The sequence below is a fragment of the Podarcis vaucheri genome (assembly GCF_965113315.1).
Source record: "Podarcis vaucheri genome assembly, chromosome: 3".
Classification (NCBI taxonomy): domain Eukaryota; kingdom Metazoa; phylum Chordata; class Lepidosauria; order Squamata; family Lacertidae; genus Podarcis; species Podarcis vaucheri.
Genome location: NC_138761.1, coordinates 195,978 through 210,676, shown reverse-complemented (window position 1 = coordinate 210,676; position 14,699 = coordinate 195,978). Strand labels below are relative to the sequence as shown.

The following is a 14,699-nucleotide window of genomic DNA, read 5'->3' as shown; positions in this document are numbered from 1 at the left end:
TCTCTGGTTCTATGATTCAGGCACTCATACCAACCAGAGAGGCCACCACTCCCCACTCCAACAGAGCACCACCCGCCCTCCCTCCCTCCCGCCCTCTTTCAGCATCTTTCCGTTCAACAGCCCTGGGGGACTCAGGCTGCCTTCTCTTCCGCAGCCCTGGGACCTGCGGCAACAGGAGGTCCTGCTGGGAAATGGCAGGTGGGCAGAGGGGGCTGTGGCGCCCCTCAAGTCCCGGGGGCGTCTGCCTGGCCACTGTGAGAACAGGAAGCTGGGCTAGATAGGGGATTGTTGGCCTGATCCTGCAGCCGGGCTCTTGCACTTGTGGGGCCTTCTGCATGCAGGGCCGGCGCTCAGTGACAGAGCTATGCACGGACCCGTCTTCTAGGGGCAGGCGCTGGGTGCACCCCCCCCTTTTCTCCTCATCTGGTGGTGCCACTCAGACAAAAGAAGCTTCCTTCCGAAGACATGCAGGCACCCACCCCCCGCTCCCCACCCCTCAGAAGCCAGGCTTCCTTTCACCAAGCTCCACTTGCCCCCCTGCCCTTGCAGGGAAGTGCTGGCCCTTCTCTCCCACCCAGCTCCTGCGCCCGTCCTTACCTCCCACTTGGCCTGGCCTGGCGTCTCGATGACATGAGGGTATTTCTTGGTGCCCCGCATGTTCAAGGCCAAGAACAGGCTCAGAGCTCCGGATGCCGCTTCTGCCGGCCTTATCAGGCCTCTGCTGTAATGATTAATCCAGGCAGTTAAAATTCAAGCTGCTCATTGCTCTGCGTCCAGAGCAGAGATTCCTCGCTTATGGGGGGGCGGGGGGCGGGGAGGCAGGGCTGCCACCTCTATCTCCTGGAGGGCACAGTCAGGTGATTGCATCACTCCTGGCTCACCAGGAGGAGGAAGCAGGCCCCTGGTTGATGGCTGCATGGCAAGCAAGGCGAGAGAGGCGCTGTTGGAAGGGCACCAAGAGAGAGGAGTGAGGGAGATGTACTGGACAGAGTGTCGGGCCTGGGAGAGCAGGGTTCGAATCCCCACTCAGCCATTATGCTTGCCGGTCACTGCCTCTCAGCCTAACGTACCACTCAGGGTTTTTGTGGGGTTTAAGTGAGGAGAGCTCTCGGTGCCACTTGAGCTCCCTGGAGAAAAAGATACAATGGGATAGAAAGACAATGAAATGACTAAGAATGCCACGGCTCTCCCACAGCCCCACAAGGGTCTCAGGCCCAGGTGGAAGACTGTCCCGCTCTAGCAGCTGTGGAGCTGAGGCCCAGAGGCAGTGGTTGCCAAGGCACTGAGGGCAGCAGCTGGCAAACTCAGGAGGAAGATTAAACCAAACTGAATCTTTGGGCTTTGCAGTTCGCAGCTCTGGGGTGGCTCAAACCTAAATCCCAGTCTCTCCCACTGGCATTTGCCCTGGAGCCCAGGACACGGAGCAAAACATGTTTGCTTTCACCAGGCGAGGGTCAAAGGGCCCTTGTCATGCTTAATGACCCCTCCTCTCCTAGCCTGTGCCAGACTCCAGGACAAAGGCCCGTCTGCCCTGTGAGCAGCAGCAGCAGCAGCAGGGAAATTGTCTGGTTCTTCCCTGAGCACTGGTGGAGGAAGGGGGTGCAGTGGGTGCAGTGGCCCACCCCAGGTCATCACCGCCCCGCCCCCTGGGATGATTGCCCTGCCCCCGCGGACAGATAGCCCCGCCTCCAGGTGCACAGCATCTGTGCCGTTCCAGGTGCCGGGACAGCTACCTCTGCCTCTGTCCCTGAGTGCTTAGATCAGTGGTTTTGAACCAGTGTACCGTGGCACCCTGGGGTGCCTTGAATGGTATGTTGAAACGGATTGGAAAGGGGGGGGACTTTTCTCTTTTTCAATATGATTTACCTAACACCCCCCCCCCCCAAAAGAACCGCCACAATGATTGATAGCAAGTGAGATGGGAAAATAAACTGTGTGGAAACAAAATTATTAACCAAAGGCTTTGTTTTGCGGAAGATCTGAAAAGGAAACAAAAGGCTTTTGGCGTGACGCAGTTCTAATTGGGAACCGCCATTATGAGACAGACTTGGTGGCAAGATTTACAGTCAAAGGGGGAGAGGTGCAGAAATATGAGATGACTGGATCCTTTCTGAACTTGAAGCATGGGTACCCCCAACAAAAATTTAAAATTTGGCTAAATATTTGGAGTTTATTATGTATTGGTATAATTTGGAATTAATGTGATATGATTGGTTTGTTAATTGGGAATTTAATAAAAATTATTTTAAAAAAATAGATCAGTGGTTTTGAACCAGTGTACTGTGGCACCCTGGGGTGCCTTGAATGGTGGTCAGGGGTGCCACAGGCAACAGTGTGTCTCTGTCTCCCAAAGGCTTGCACAGCTGCCCTGGCCCTGGGCTCCCTCTGTCCTCCACCAGCTGCCTGGGTGAGACCTGGGAGGGTGAGGGGAGGGTGGATTCAAGGCAGAACAGAGAGGAACAATGACTTCCCTTGATCTGGACATGAGTTATACTACTGGCAAGTCAGATGTCCTTCCTGTTATATTTGTGCAGCTGGTTCTTCCTGCCTAAGTGGAGAACCTTACATAACTTTACATATGGAATTTAATCATTTCCCAACTTTCCCCTCACCTGCCTCTGAGCTGTGACCTCCCTCAAACCCCTGCTGTAATTCTAAACTGTCTTCCTCTTCTCTGGAAGGGTCAGGCTGGGGAGGCGGTCTCCACCATTCCTCCTCTGCTCAGTCCCTGGCACCTGGGGTGTTCTCCCTCTTTGGGCAGATGATGCCATCTTCCTCACCCAGCCAGTCCCTGTGAGCAGAACTACCTGAACTGCATTTTGGAGCTCAAAGTGTCCTCCTCAATATTGGCCCATATTTCCGTAGAAAACAAACAGTAAATGATGGTAATAACCTCCTCCCATATTTCCGCAAATAAGAAATCGTAGATGATGATGATAATGATAGGGGACTCAAATGGCAGGACCCGTCCGCCACCAGGGTGTGGCTGAGCAGCTCAGCTCGGCCTTGTGGGTGCCGGTGACGTAGATGAAGTACCCTGTGAGAGAGGAGCACGAAAGAGGGAGCTGAGGCACGGGTAGCGTGATGCCACCCCAAGATCAAGATTTATTCATCACTGTGACCCCAACATAAAGGTAAAGGTAAAGGTACCCCTGCCCGTACGGGCCAGTCTTGCCAGACTCTAGGGTTAGAATCATAAAATTCATCTTGTTTGTTTTTGCCCAGTTCTCTAATCTGTCAAGGTCGTTTTGAAGTGTGATCCTGTCCTCTGGGGTGTTAGCCACCCCTCCCAGTTTGAATCAAGTCTTACCAACTCTGGGCATGCACTGAGTTCGGCACCTCCAGGATCTCACAACTACCTTTCTGAGCTCGTTTCTACATGTGTTTGTAGGCATGATATTGACATAGGTATAGATCATATAAATGTAGAGATAATTTTTAGGCAGATATACACATAATAAATAGCTCAGTTCCATAACTATAGGCATATATGTGTATATATATAAATAAAATGGGTGTGTGTGTGCACGTGTGCATGTACATATATGTAAATGAAATATGTATTTGCCTGTGTATATGTGTTTGTATATAAATAAATAAATAAATAAAATGTATATATGTATGTGTGTGTTTGCTTTCGTAGATGTATATGTATACATCTACGTATATGTATGTGTGTGTTTGCTTTCGTGTGTATATACATGTATATACACTATAAATATACAGTAATTGATACGTGCATGTGTGTGCATATATCGATAGAGATATAAAATGAATATCTATATACAATGTATGTGTTTTTATAGATGACATAGAATCATAGAATCATAGATTGTTAAAAAAAATAAAAATAAACAATAGAATTCTAGAATTGCAGAGTTGGAAAGGACACCTCGGGTCATCTAGGCAGGAATCTTCTGCCCAAATTGGGGCTTGAACCCACAACCCTGAGATTAAGAGGAGAAACCCGGCCAGATGGGCAGGGTATAAATATAGTAGTAGTAGTAGTGGTAGTAGTAGTAGTAGTAGTAGTAGTGGTAGTAGTCTTGTTTAGAGAAGTTTTTAACGTGTGATATCTAAGTGTATTTTTGGTTTCTATGGAAGCCGCCCAGAGTGGCTGGGGAGGCCCAGCCAGATGGGCGGGGTATAAATAATAAATTATTACTATTACTACTACTACTACTACTACTACTATTATTATTATTATTATTATTATTATTATTATTATTATTATTATTATTATCTTGTACTCTACCAACTGAGCTATACATATATTTATAGGTTGTGTGAGTGTATAACAGAGCTTTGCAAACTTTTATGTTGGGATGCGGGTGGCGCTGTGGGTAAAAGCCTCAGCGCCTAGGACTTGCCGATCGCGTGGTTGGCGGTTCGAATCCCTGCGGCGGGGTGCGCTCCCGCTGCTCGGTCCCAGCGCCTGCCAACCTAGCAGTTCGAAAGCACCCCCGGGGGCAAGTAGATAAATAGGGACCGCTTACCAGCGGGAAGGTAAACGGCGTTCCGTGTGCTGCCCTGGCTCGCCAGATGCAGCTTTGTCACGCTGGCCACGTGACCCGGAAGTGTCTGTGGACAGCGCTGGCTCCCGGCCTATAGAGTGAGATGAGCTAACACCCCAGAGAACACCCCAGAGGACAGGACAACACTTCAAAACGACCTTGACAAATTAGAGAACTGGGCAAAAACAAACAAGATGAATTTTAACAGGGAGAAATGTAAAGTATTGCACTTGGGGGGAAAAAATGAGAGGCACAAATACAAGATGGGTGACACCTGGCTTGAGAGCAGTACATGTGAAAAGGATCTAGGAGTCTTGGTTGACCACAAACTTGACATGAGCCAACAGTGTGACGCGGCAGCTAAAAAAGCCAATGCAATTCTGGGCTGCATCAATAGGAGTATAGCATCTAGATCAAGGGAAGTAATAGTGCCACTGTATTCTGCTCTGGTCAGACCTCACCTGGAGTACTGTGTCCAGTTCTGGGCACCACAGCTCAAGAAGGACACTGACAAACTGGAACGTGTCCAGAGGAGGGCAACCAAAATGGTCAAAGGCCTGGAAACGATGCCTTATGAGGAACGGCTAAGGGAGCTGGGCATGTTTAGCCTGGAGAAGAGGAGGTTAAGGGGTGAGATGATAGCCATGTTCAAATATATAAAAGGATGTCACATAGAGGAGGGAGAAAGGTTGTTTTCTGCTGCTCCGGAGAAGCGGACACGGAGCAATGGATCCAAACTACAAGAAAGAAGATTCCACCTAAACATTAGGAAGAACTTCCTGACAGTAAGAGCTGTTTGACAGTGGAATTTGCTGCCAAGGAGTGTGGTGGAGTCTCCTACTTTGGAGGTCTTTAAGCAGAGGCTTGACAACCATATGTCAGGAGTGCTCTGATGGTGTTTCCTGCTTGGCAGGGGGTTGGACTCGATGGCCCTTGTGGTCTCTTCCAACTCTAGGATTCTAGGATTCTATGAAATTGTTTCTTTACGTAAAGGTTCAGCCTTGCTGGCATCCTCTGCATATTACCCACCTTCCGGCGTGTTGGTGGTGTGGTCGCGGGTGGGGCAGGGTGGGGATGGCAGTGCCTGGGAGCTGCAATTCCTCGCCCAGGAAAGGCTCTGGTAGGCGTTTGTTGCCCACCTGCACCAGCCCTCCTCGAAGGGGCGCAAGAGGAAGGCCTCTGGGGGAGAAAGGCAGGTGAGGGGGGTCCCAGGGGTGCCCTTTCTGCCCTCCCCCCTTTCCGGTGGCACTAACGTCCCCCCGGCCCTGAATGCCCCCCGAATGCTCACCGTAACCCCGTTTATCTCCACCGTCGCCACAGTCGTTGGTGTCATTGCAAAGGTGGGCAGGGGCCACGCAGCTGCTTGGCAGGCACGGGCGCTTGTCTGGGGCACAGCTCCAAGGACCTGGAAACATTTGGACAGTTAATGGGGAGCCTCCAAGCCCCAGGGCAGTCTATCTGGTTGGCCCGGTTTCGGGGAGGCGGAAAAGAAAGCCTTACTTTGGGGGCCACAGTTCCTGAACTGCGCGTCATCCAGCGCCACGCTCGCCACCGAGGAGAAGATCACCTGTGGAGGGGGAGGCAGCGCTCTTGACATGCTCCAGAGAAGGAGCTGGCCGGGGGGGTGGGGCGAGGAGCCCAAGACCCACCTGGAAAGCGCCAAGGACTCTTCCAGTGTAGGCCAGCAGGGGGCACCAGGCGCCAGAGGACGAGGCGGGGCTTTGCCACGGGGGACAACGTGGCTGCCGTGGCTCAGCTCCAACGTGAAGCTCCTGTTGAGTCCTGCGGGGGAAGGGCGGAGGGGTGAGGTACCTGGGGGTCATCCAGTCTGACCCCTGCGAGGATTGTGGATTGCCATCTGGTCTCAGCCGCTCTCATTTTTAGCAGTCCCCGATGGGGGACGGGAAGCAAGGCATCAGTAAATTTCATGATAAGAATGATCAGGATGGTATTTCTTTACGCCAACCCTACCAGGCGGGTCAGTGGTCTGGAAATCAATAAATAATAATTATCTGATACGATACATCCTGCAGTTTAGAAACGTAATATGTGATATTGATATGGAATTACAAGAACTGTGCCAGGCAGCATTTCCTCCACCACACAGGGGAAAAGGCCGGGCAGGTGGCTCTGCGCCTGTTGGATTTCCGACCACCAGCGCCCCAAGTTTACCTGTCTCGGCCATGCTGTACCAGGCGTGGAGCTCACAGGCTGAGGCTGCGTTGCTCAGGGTTAGGGAGCGGAGTCGGGCGGGGGCGGCAGGCGGCTTGGCTCTCTGCTCCCAGATGCTCATGTACCAGCCTGAGGGGAGGTTGGGGGGGGGCGCCAGTTCAAAGGGGTGCTCCAACCGCTAAGCAATGCTTCCCCTCCCTTCAAATGAAGCATGTTTACCCTTGTCGGTGCCCCGCATGTGGTCAAAGGGGGGGGGGTGGTGCCACGCGCCTAGTCTCTGCCCTGGGCACCACCGGTACTCTACGTGCTGACATCCTCCTAGCCGCAGGTGGTGCCTTCAACGTCGCAGGCCAAGGCGGCACCTGGCAGTGCCAGCCCATTCCGGTAGCCTGGAAGGAGAAGGAATCAGGCGCCCTGAGCAAGCTGCAGTTCCCAGCATTCTGGGCACCAAGTGCCCTTAGGATACCCCTGTTCCCCCCATGAGCTACAGTTCCCAGAGTGCCCTAGGAAGAGAAATGGGCTTGGGAACTGTAGTTCTGTCAAGGGAATCGCAACCCTCAACGCCCAGAGCAAGCAATCGTTTCCAGGGTGCTTTGGGGGACATTGTGGGAACTGTAGCTTGTTCAGTTTCCCAAGGAGACCCTCTCAGAGCTATAACTCCCAGCGTTCCATTGGAAAGGCTGTGCGGAATATTCTCCTCCCAGTTCCCAGGGTCCTTTGATCAAGATGAGTTAAATCAAAACGTACTTGTCAGAGCTGCTACCAGGTCCCAGCTCACATAGGACCACGCCACACAGCGTCCACTTTAAAAGAGTCTTTATTGAGTTACAGGTTTCATTTCCGAACTGCAGCGTGCAGCTCTACACCTTCTGCTCTAGGTCGGCGAAGACCCGTCTGAGTCCCCGCCTCTTGCACACCAGCTTAATACCCTAGCCTTGCTCCACCTCCTTCGCCTCTCCCTACGTCTCTGGGTCCTTCTGCCCCCCTGGGCCTCCTCCCTTCTACTCTCCTCTGACGCTGACCCCCCTGATCCTTCTGCCTCCTTGCGGCGGGCTTTAGGACCTGGCTCACTCTCCGGGCTGCTTACTGCTCCAGCTTCCGCTGCATTTGAACTTGGCGCGCGCGCCCAACTCTCTACTTTCCTCTTAACCGTTGCCTCGCTCTCTGAGGAGGGCGTGACCACCCCTGACTCGTGCCCTCCCTCCTGCTGACAGCCTCCGGAACCCGATGCCTGGCTACCTTCCTCCCTGCTGCTCTCAGTCTTGAGCGTGGGTCCCGACTTCCAGCTGCTGCCGCCCTCAGTTATGAGCGTGGGTCCCGACTTCCAGCTGCTGCTCTCTGAATCTCCTCTGTTCCCTTCCTCCTGGGGTGTCCCCCCGGATCCCCCCCTTGCTCTGCTCACTGGGGCTCCCTTTTGGGAGTCCTCTGACTCACTGCTTAGGCTTGGAGATCTCGGGTCGTCATCATCACTCATTCTCCCTTCGGCTTCCTCCCCCTCGCTCTCTGTTTCCACCCTTCTCTGCGTCTCTGCTTCTGAACCCCTGACATCCATCCCCCCCTCGAAGCCCCCCCTTCCCCCCTCCCCGCTGTCAGGTGTGGGTGCTGGGCGCTCCATCATCATGGGAGGGAATGCTGGATACAGGTCGCTCCCCGTGGGTGGCCGCCAACTGAAGACCTCCGAGTCTTCCCCCTCGCGGTCGTCGACGTTGACTTGTTGCTCTTCCATCTCTGTACCGCCGTGCTCGAACCCGAGGTCCTCCCCGAACACGTCCATGTCAGTCTCTGCGTCGGTCGCTCGACCTGGCATCTCCAGCCACTTCCTGCGCCATCGCTCCTCTGGTCGATCGTCCCACCAATACGAGTTGCCTGATGCCGAACCTGCCGGTGAACCTTCTGGGGAACGGGTGCTCCGTGCGGGTTCCCCTTCTGAGTCGAATCCATGGAACGTGCTGGAAGAAAGTGTGGGTGTGAACAACCAGTCGTCGAAGAAGCTCGCTGGCATGGGTTTGTGTGGGAAGAGGGCATGAAACTCGTCCTTGAGCAGGGGTTCCTCCAAAGCGTAGTCTGGTACCCAGCTATTGGCGCTGGCCCGGGTGCCCTCTCTGGCTAAGAGGTATTCGACTCCCTCTTCCCCCCATCTGGAGTCCAAAATCTCCGTGACCTCGTTGATGTGGTCCTGGTGCTTCACCTCCCGCGTCTCCGTCCGTTCCCGGAGCGGACTTGGCGCCGTCCCTGGCTCCTGGAACCTGTGAGGTGCCTTGTAGGGAGTGAGCACCGACCTGTGGAACACCGGATGCATTCTGGAACCCTCCGGCAGCGCCAGTCGGAAGGCTACCGGGTTGATCTGCGCTTCGACTTGGTACGGACCGATCTGCTTGTGCCCCAACTTCTTCTTGGCAAGCGACCTGGTCGGCACTGCGTGGGCTGCCAACCAGACCCAGTCTCCCACTTGGATCACTTCGCCAACCCGCCTGTGCTTGTCAGCTTGCACCTTGTAGGCGTGCTTAGCTAGCTCCAGCTGCCGTCTGAGTTGATCGTGGACCGCCTGCAGCTCTGACGCGAACGCGTCCGCCGTCTGTGGTTCTCCTTCCCCCACTCTCTCCAGTCCCGGGAAGGTTCTGGGATTCCTCCCATTGTTGGCAAAGAACGGCGTCACTCCTGTGGACACGTGCTTCGTGTTGTTGTAAGCGAACTCGGCTAGCGGCAGGTAATCCACCCACGTCGCAGGCTGTTGATTGGCATAGCATCTCAGGTACTGCTGCATGATGGCATTGACCCTCTCTGCTTGCCCGTTGGTCTGCGGGTGTCTTGCTGATGCCAGATTGACCTTGACATTTAGAAAACCCATCAGCTTCTGCCAGAAAGACGAGATGAACTGGCGTCCGCGGTCGGACAGGATAGACCGTGGCAGGCCATGCACTTTGAACACGTGATCTATGAACAGTTTGGCGGTTTGTTCCGCCGTGGCCACCTTCGCACACGGAATGAAATGTGCCATCTTGGTGAACAAGTCCACCACCACTAGCACAGCTGTCTTGCCTCTCGAGTTGGGTAAATCCGTCACAAAGTCCAGGGCCACCCTCTCCCACGGTTCAAACGGTGTTTGCAGCGGTTCTAACAGTCCCGCCGGTGGTCTGTGTACCGGCTTGGCCCTCTGGCAGGTGTCGCACCTCGCGACGTAGTCCGCGACCTCTCCTCTCAGCCTGGGCCACCAGAAGTCTCTCGCGACTAATTCCATCGTTTTCTCTGTGCCAAAGTGACCGGCCGTGGGTGCGTCGTGCAACTGTTGCAGTACCTTGGCGCGAAGGTCGTCTCCTGGTACATAGACAGCCCCTTTGCGTAGGAGCAAGCCGTCCCGCACCTGGAACTCGTCCGTGGTAGCCGTGCCTCTGAGCAGTTCCGCCATCTTGTCTTGCGCGAATGAGTCGTCCCGCAATGCACGTCGCACCGCATCCAGGTCTACTGTAGCTGAGGCACACGCCCACGCCGTCGGTGCGAAGATGTGCATGGCCGCCGCTGGCGTCACCTCTTCTAGGTATTGCGGTTTTCGGGACAGTGCATCCGCCATGATGTTGGTGTCGCCTGGGACGTACTCTATTCGGAAATTGAAGTCAGCAAAGAACTCCGCCCAACGTATCTGCCTCTGGTTCAGGAACTGAGCCGTGCGCCAGTGCTCCAGATTCTTGTGGTCCGTGCAGACCTGCACCGTGTGCTTGGCGCCGATTAGGAAGTGCCTCCACGCCTTGAAAGCTGCATGAATGGCCAGCAACTCCCTGTCCCAGATGGTGTAGTTCTGCTCCGACTTGCTGAGCTTTCTGGAGTAGAACGCTCCCGGCCGCCACACCCCCTGCGGGTCTCGCTGCAGCAGGACAGCTCCCACGGCTCTGTCTGACGCGTCTGTCTCTACCCTCAACGGTTTACTGGGGTCGATATGCAGCAGTTGCTTCTCCGATGCGAAGAGATGCTTGAGCGCTTGAAAGGACTGTTCCGCCTGCTCCGTCCAGATGAATTTCTTTTTTTTGGAGCTGAGCGTGTCCGTAATTGCTGCCGTCTGCATCGCGAACCCCTTGATAAACTTGCGATAGAAGTTGGCGAAGCCGACAAACCGCTGGACCTCCTTCCGGTTGCGCGGGCTTTTCCAATCCAATACCGCACGAACCTTGGTGCTGTCCATGGCTATCCCCTTGTCCGACAACTTGTATCCCAGGAAATCCACCTCCGTCGTGTCGAACTGGCACTTCTCCAGCTTGGCGTACAGTCTATGTTGTTGCAACCTGCTGAGCACCTCCCTCACGTCTCGGTCGTGAGCTTGCTGCGAGTCAGAGAAAATCAGGATGTCATCCAGGAAGCAGACGCATGTCTTGTAGAGGAGTCCCTCCAACACGTGATGCATAAAAGCTTGAAAACAGTGAGAGCCATTTTGTAATCCAAAGGGCATAACTCTGTATTCGTAGGTGCCCAGCGGTGTGAACATGGCCGTCTTCCACTCATCGCCCTCCCGCATGCGGATGAGATTGTACGCCCCTCGCAGGTCCAACTTGGTGAACACGCGTCCCTTGCGCACCGTCGCGAGGAGGTCGTCAATCCTGGGCATGGGGTAATCAGACGGTTTGGTCATCTGGTTCAAAAGGCGGTAGTCCACAACTAGTCTTTTTTGGGGCGTGTCTTTCTTTTTCACGAAGAAAACGGGACTGCCCCCCACTGCCTTGGACTCTCTGATGAAGCCACGCTCCAGATTATGCTCGATGAACTGTTTGAGTTCCTGCATTTCATCTTCAGACATGGAGTATAGCCGCCCCTTCGGCAGCGTCGCCCCCGGTAGGAGGTCAATCTTGCAGTCATATGGCCGGTGAGGGGGTAGCTTGTCCGCCTCCTTCTCGCAGAAGACCTCCAAAAAGCTCGCGTATTTGTGGGGGACCGCTTGCAACGTTCCCAACTGCAGTTGTGATTCCTCCTCCTCTCCCTCCCGTCGGGGCAGGATGCAGTGTTCTGCGCAATAAGAGGAGCCGAAGATCAGTTGTCTCTGGTACCAAGCCAGTGTCGGACTGTGCCTGTCCAGCCAACTCATGCCCAACACAATGGGCGTGTCCGACAGTTGGGTGACATTAAAACTGATGACTTCCCTGTGGTTGCCAAGGCGCATCACCATCGGTGGCGTCTGCTTCACCACCTGCCCCCCTAGCAACTCTCTGCCATCCACTGTGACGACTTGCAGGGGCAGAGTGGCAGGCAATAGCTGTATAGCGTGCTGCTCCACAAAGCTCTGCGCTATAAAGTCTGCGTTGCTTCCAGAATCCACAGAAAGCGGCACTTCGATAGTGACGCCGTCGGGTAGCTGGAGAGATGCTGTGAGCTGCACTACTGGTTTGGGTGGGAGGGGATCCGTGGGTTGCAAGATTGCTGGGGACTGCTTCACAGATGCGTCTGGCTGGGCCCCAGTGCCTCCGTCTCCAGCCAGACATCGTCGTTTCCCTGCTGTGGTTCTCCTTGCTGCGTTGCTGCAGTCACCATTGCTGAGGCTGCAGTGTGCTTGTGGAGCCTCCGGGGACACTCCTTCGCCAAATGGCCTGGATCCTCGCAGATGTAACACTTCCTGTTCCCTCTAGGAGGCTTCGCTTTCACTGCTGCCGGTGCTAGGGCTCTGGCTGCTGACTGAGCCCTTGCACCTCCAACCTCCATCGGTTCCCCTCCCCCTCCTGGCGGAGGTGTGGATTGCGCACGCGCTGCTTCCCTCGGAACGAAAGAGAAACTTCTCGCTGCTTCGCGCCCTCCACGTCCTTCATCTCTGCACCATGGACGTTCTTCCAGCCTCACCCCCACAGTCAGCGCCCTTCGGACCACCTCCTGCGTGCTTCGGGGCCTCTCCCCCCTTGCAATTTCATCCTTAACCGCTGAACTTAGACCCTCCCAGAAGAGGTCTCTGACAGGGGGCGAATCCCGATCCCATTCTAAAGCACTGACCAGCGCAAAAAATCGGGCGTGATACTGCCGGACGCTCGCCCTCCCTTGTTTTAGTCCATGAATCTCCCGTCTGGCAAGATCCACATCAATAGTAGACAAAAAACACGCATCCATCGCTTTGATAAAGGCATCTGCATTCTGAAGCGCCGGATCTTTATCCCTCCACAAATTGCGCAGCCAGGCTTTGGCATCCCCATGCAAATGGGACAATATGAACCCCACCTTCTCTTCCTCATCTCTAAAGTCTTTTGCCAGCAGTTGCAGTGCGCACATTACGTCTGCTCTAAAATTAGGGTACTGTTGCAAAGTCCCATCGAAGTGAGCCACAAGCCCTCCTGCTCTCCGTGCCAATCCCACGCCCTCCGGTCTGGGTCCCGGTTGCCCTTGCTTAACAAGCATTTCAAACCTGGCGTGTAGGTCTCTGTAGGCGGCTGTAGTCTCCTCCTCCCGTTTCTTGGAAGCCAATACCTCTGAGGACAACTGGGTCACTGCCTCTTGCAGCGCGGAGATCCTCTGTTCTTCCGTCATCTTGCTAACCTTTGTGAGCTCGCTTACAGACACCCCTCTTCCTCCCCTAGCGGCTTCTGCTCCCGCTGCGAGGTTTCAGGTTTCTGAAGCTTTGAATGAGACGGGTCTTACTGTCAGAGCTGCTACCAGGTCCCAGCTCACATAGGACCACGCCACACAGCGTCCACTTTAAAAGAGTCTTTATTGAGTTACAGGTTTCATTTCCGAACTGCAGCGTGCAGCTCTACACCTTCTGCTCTAGGTCGGCGAAGACCCGTCTGAGTCCCCGCCTCTTGCACACCAGCTTAATACCCTAGCCTTGCTCCACCTCCTTCGCCTCTCCCTACGTCTCTGGGTCCTTCTGCCCCCCTGGGCCTCCTCCCTTCTACTCTCCTCTGACGCTGACCCCCCTGATCCTTCTGCCTCCTTGCGGCGGGCTTTAGGACCTGGCTCACTCTCCGGGCTGCTTACTGCTCCAGCTTCCGCTGCATTTGAACTTGGCGCGCGCGCCCAACTCTCTACTTTCCTCTTAACCGTTGCCTCGCTCTCTGAGGAGGGCGTGACCACCCCTGACTCGTGCCCTCCCTCCTGCTGACAGCCTCCGGAACCCGATGCCTGGCTACCTTCCTCCCTGCTGCTCTCAGTCTTGAGCGTGGGTCCCGACTTCCAGCTGCTGCCGCCCTCAGTTATGAGCGTGGGTCCCGACTTCCAGCTGCTGCTCTCTGAATCTCCTCTGTTCCCTTCCTCCTGGGGTGTCCCCCCGGATCCCCCCCTTGCTCTGCTCACTGGGGCTCCCTTTTGGGAGTCCTCTGACTCACTGCTTAGGCTTGGAGATCTCGGGTCGTCATCATCACTCATTCTCCCTTCGGCTTCCTCCCCCTCGCTCTCTGTTTCCACCCTTCTCTGCGTCTCTGCTTCTGAACCCCTGACAGTACTGCAACGGCTCTCGTCAGAGCAATCCCAGCGGTCGCAGGCAAAGTTGCAGGCGCTGGCGCTTGAGTTCCCATAGGCGCCCCAGCTAGGAAATGGAAGCCCAGCTTGGGGGGGGGGGCGGAGGGGAAAGTGCCATTAAAAGGAGAGGAAGAGTAAGAGAGACAGGGAGCATCCTAGAACAGGAGAGATGGAAGGGTCCCAAGGGTCATCTAGTCCAACCCGCTGCAAGGAAGCTCAGAGCTATAATTCCCAGGACTTTGGGAATTGAGAGAGGGAAGAGAGAGAGGGACAGGATTCGCAGCCCCCGTCTCCCTTTGCCCCCCGGCTCACCCCAGCCCAGCAGGGCACCCCACAGCATCCACAGGCACGTCATCCTCCCAGCAGCGCCCAGTAGGACTTTGCCCCCAACTTACCTGCGCGCTGGCAGGGTGAGGGGGCCAAAAGCCGGCGGGGCGGAGGCAGAAACCAGGACTTTGGCCCCTGCACCCCAAAAGACATGGGGCTCCCCTGGCCCCCCAGGCGCCTCTTCTGCTCTGGCGGAGCCTCCTGGGCCAGAGGCAGTCTACCTGGGCTGCTCCTGAGGGAGCTTGGAAGCAGCGCTCAGGGAAACGC

At 55.1% G+C, this 14,699-nt stretch overlaps 2 protein-coding genes and 1 long non-coding RNA gene across 5 annotated transcripts in view; all 3 read right to left on the bottom strand.

Moving 5' to 3' along the window:
* The window catches only part of GCKR (glucokinase regulator), a 20,711-nt gene extending 14,649 nt beyond the window's left edge, over positions 1–6,062 (bottom strand). For 2 of the 3 annotated variants that reach the window (XM_082218438.1, XM_082218439.1), the window contains exons 1-2: positions 6,015–6,062; positions 598–721 (exon numbers count right to left, since the gene is read on the bottom strand). In XM_082218438.1, the coding sequence (XP_082074564.1) occupies positions 598–721; positions 6,015–6,047 (157 nt within the window). In that variant the 5' untranslated portion in view covers positions 6,048–6,062. Of the gene's footprint in view, positions 1–597; positions 752–6,014 lie in introns of those variants that run through there. The other variant, XM_082218440.1, reaches the window with a different exon arrangement.
* Positions 1–14,699, bottom strand: part of LOC309530003 — a 113,759-nt gene that overhangs the window by 14,649 nt on the left and 84,411 nt on the right. The window lies entirely within an intron of this gene.
* On the bottom strand, positions 2,900–14,699 carry LOC309530002 (apical endosomal glycoprotein-like). Its single transcript, XM_082218459.1, has 7 exons — positions 14,418–14,699; positions 14,090–14,191; positions 6,906–7,075; positions 6,687–6,815; positions 6,164–6,296; positions 5,803–6,081; positions 2,900–3,037 (listed from the first exon to the last, which is right to left on the bottom strand). The coding sequence occupies exons 3-6, from the start codon at positions 6,922–6,924 to the stop codon at positions 6,078–6,080; spliced, it is 285 nt and encodes a 94-aa protein (XP_082074585.1). The 5' UTR covers positions 6,925–7,075; positions 14,090–14,191; positions 14,418–14,699; the 3' UTR covers positions 2,900–3,037; positions 5,803–6,077.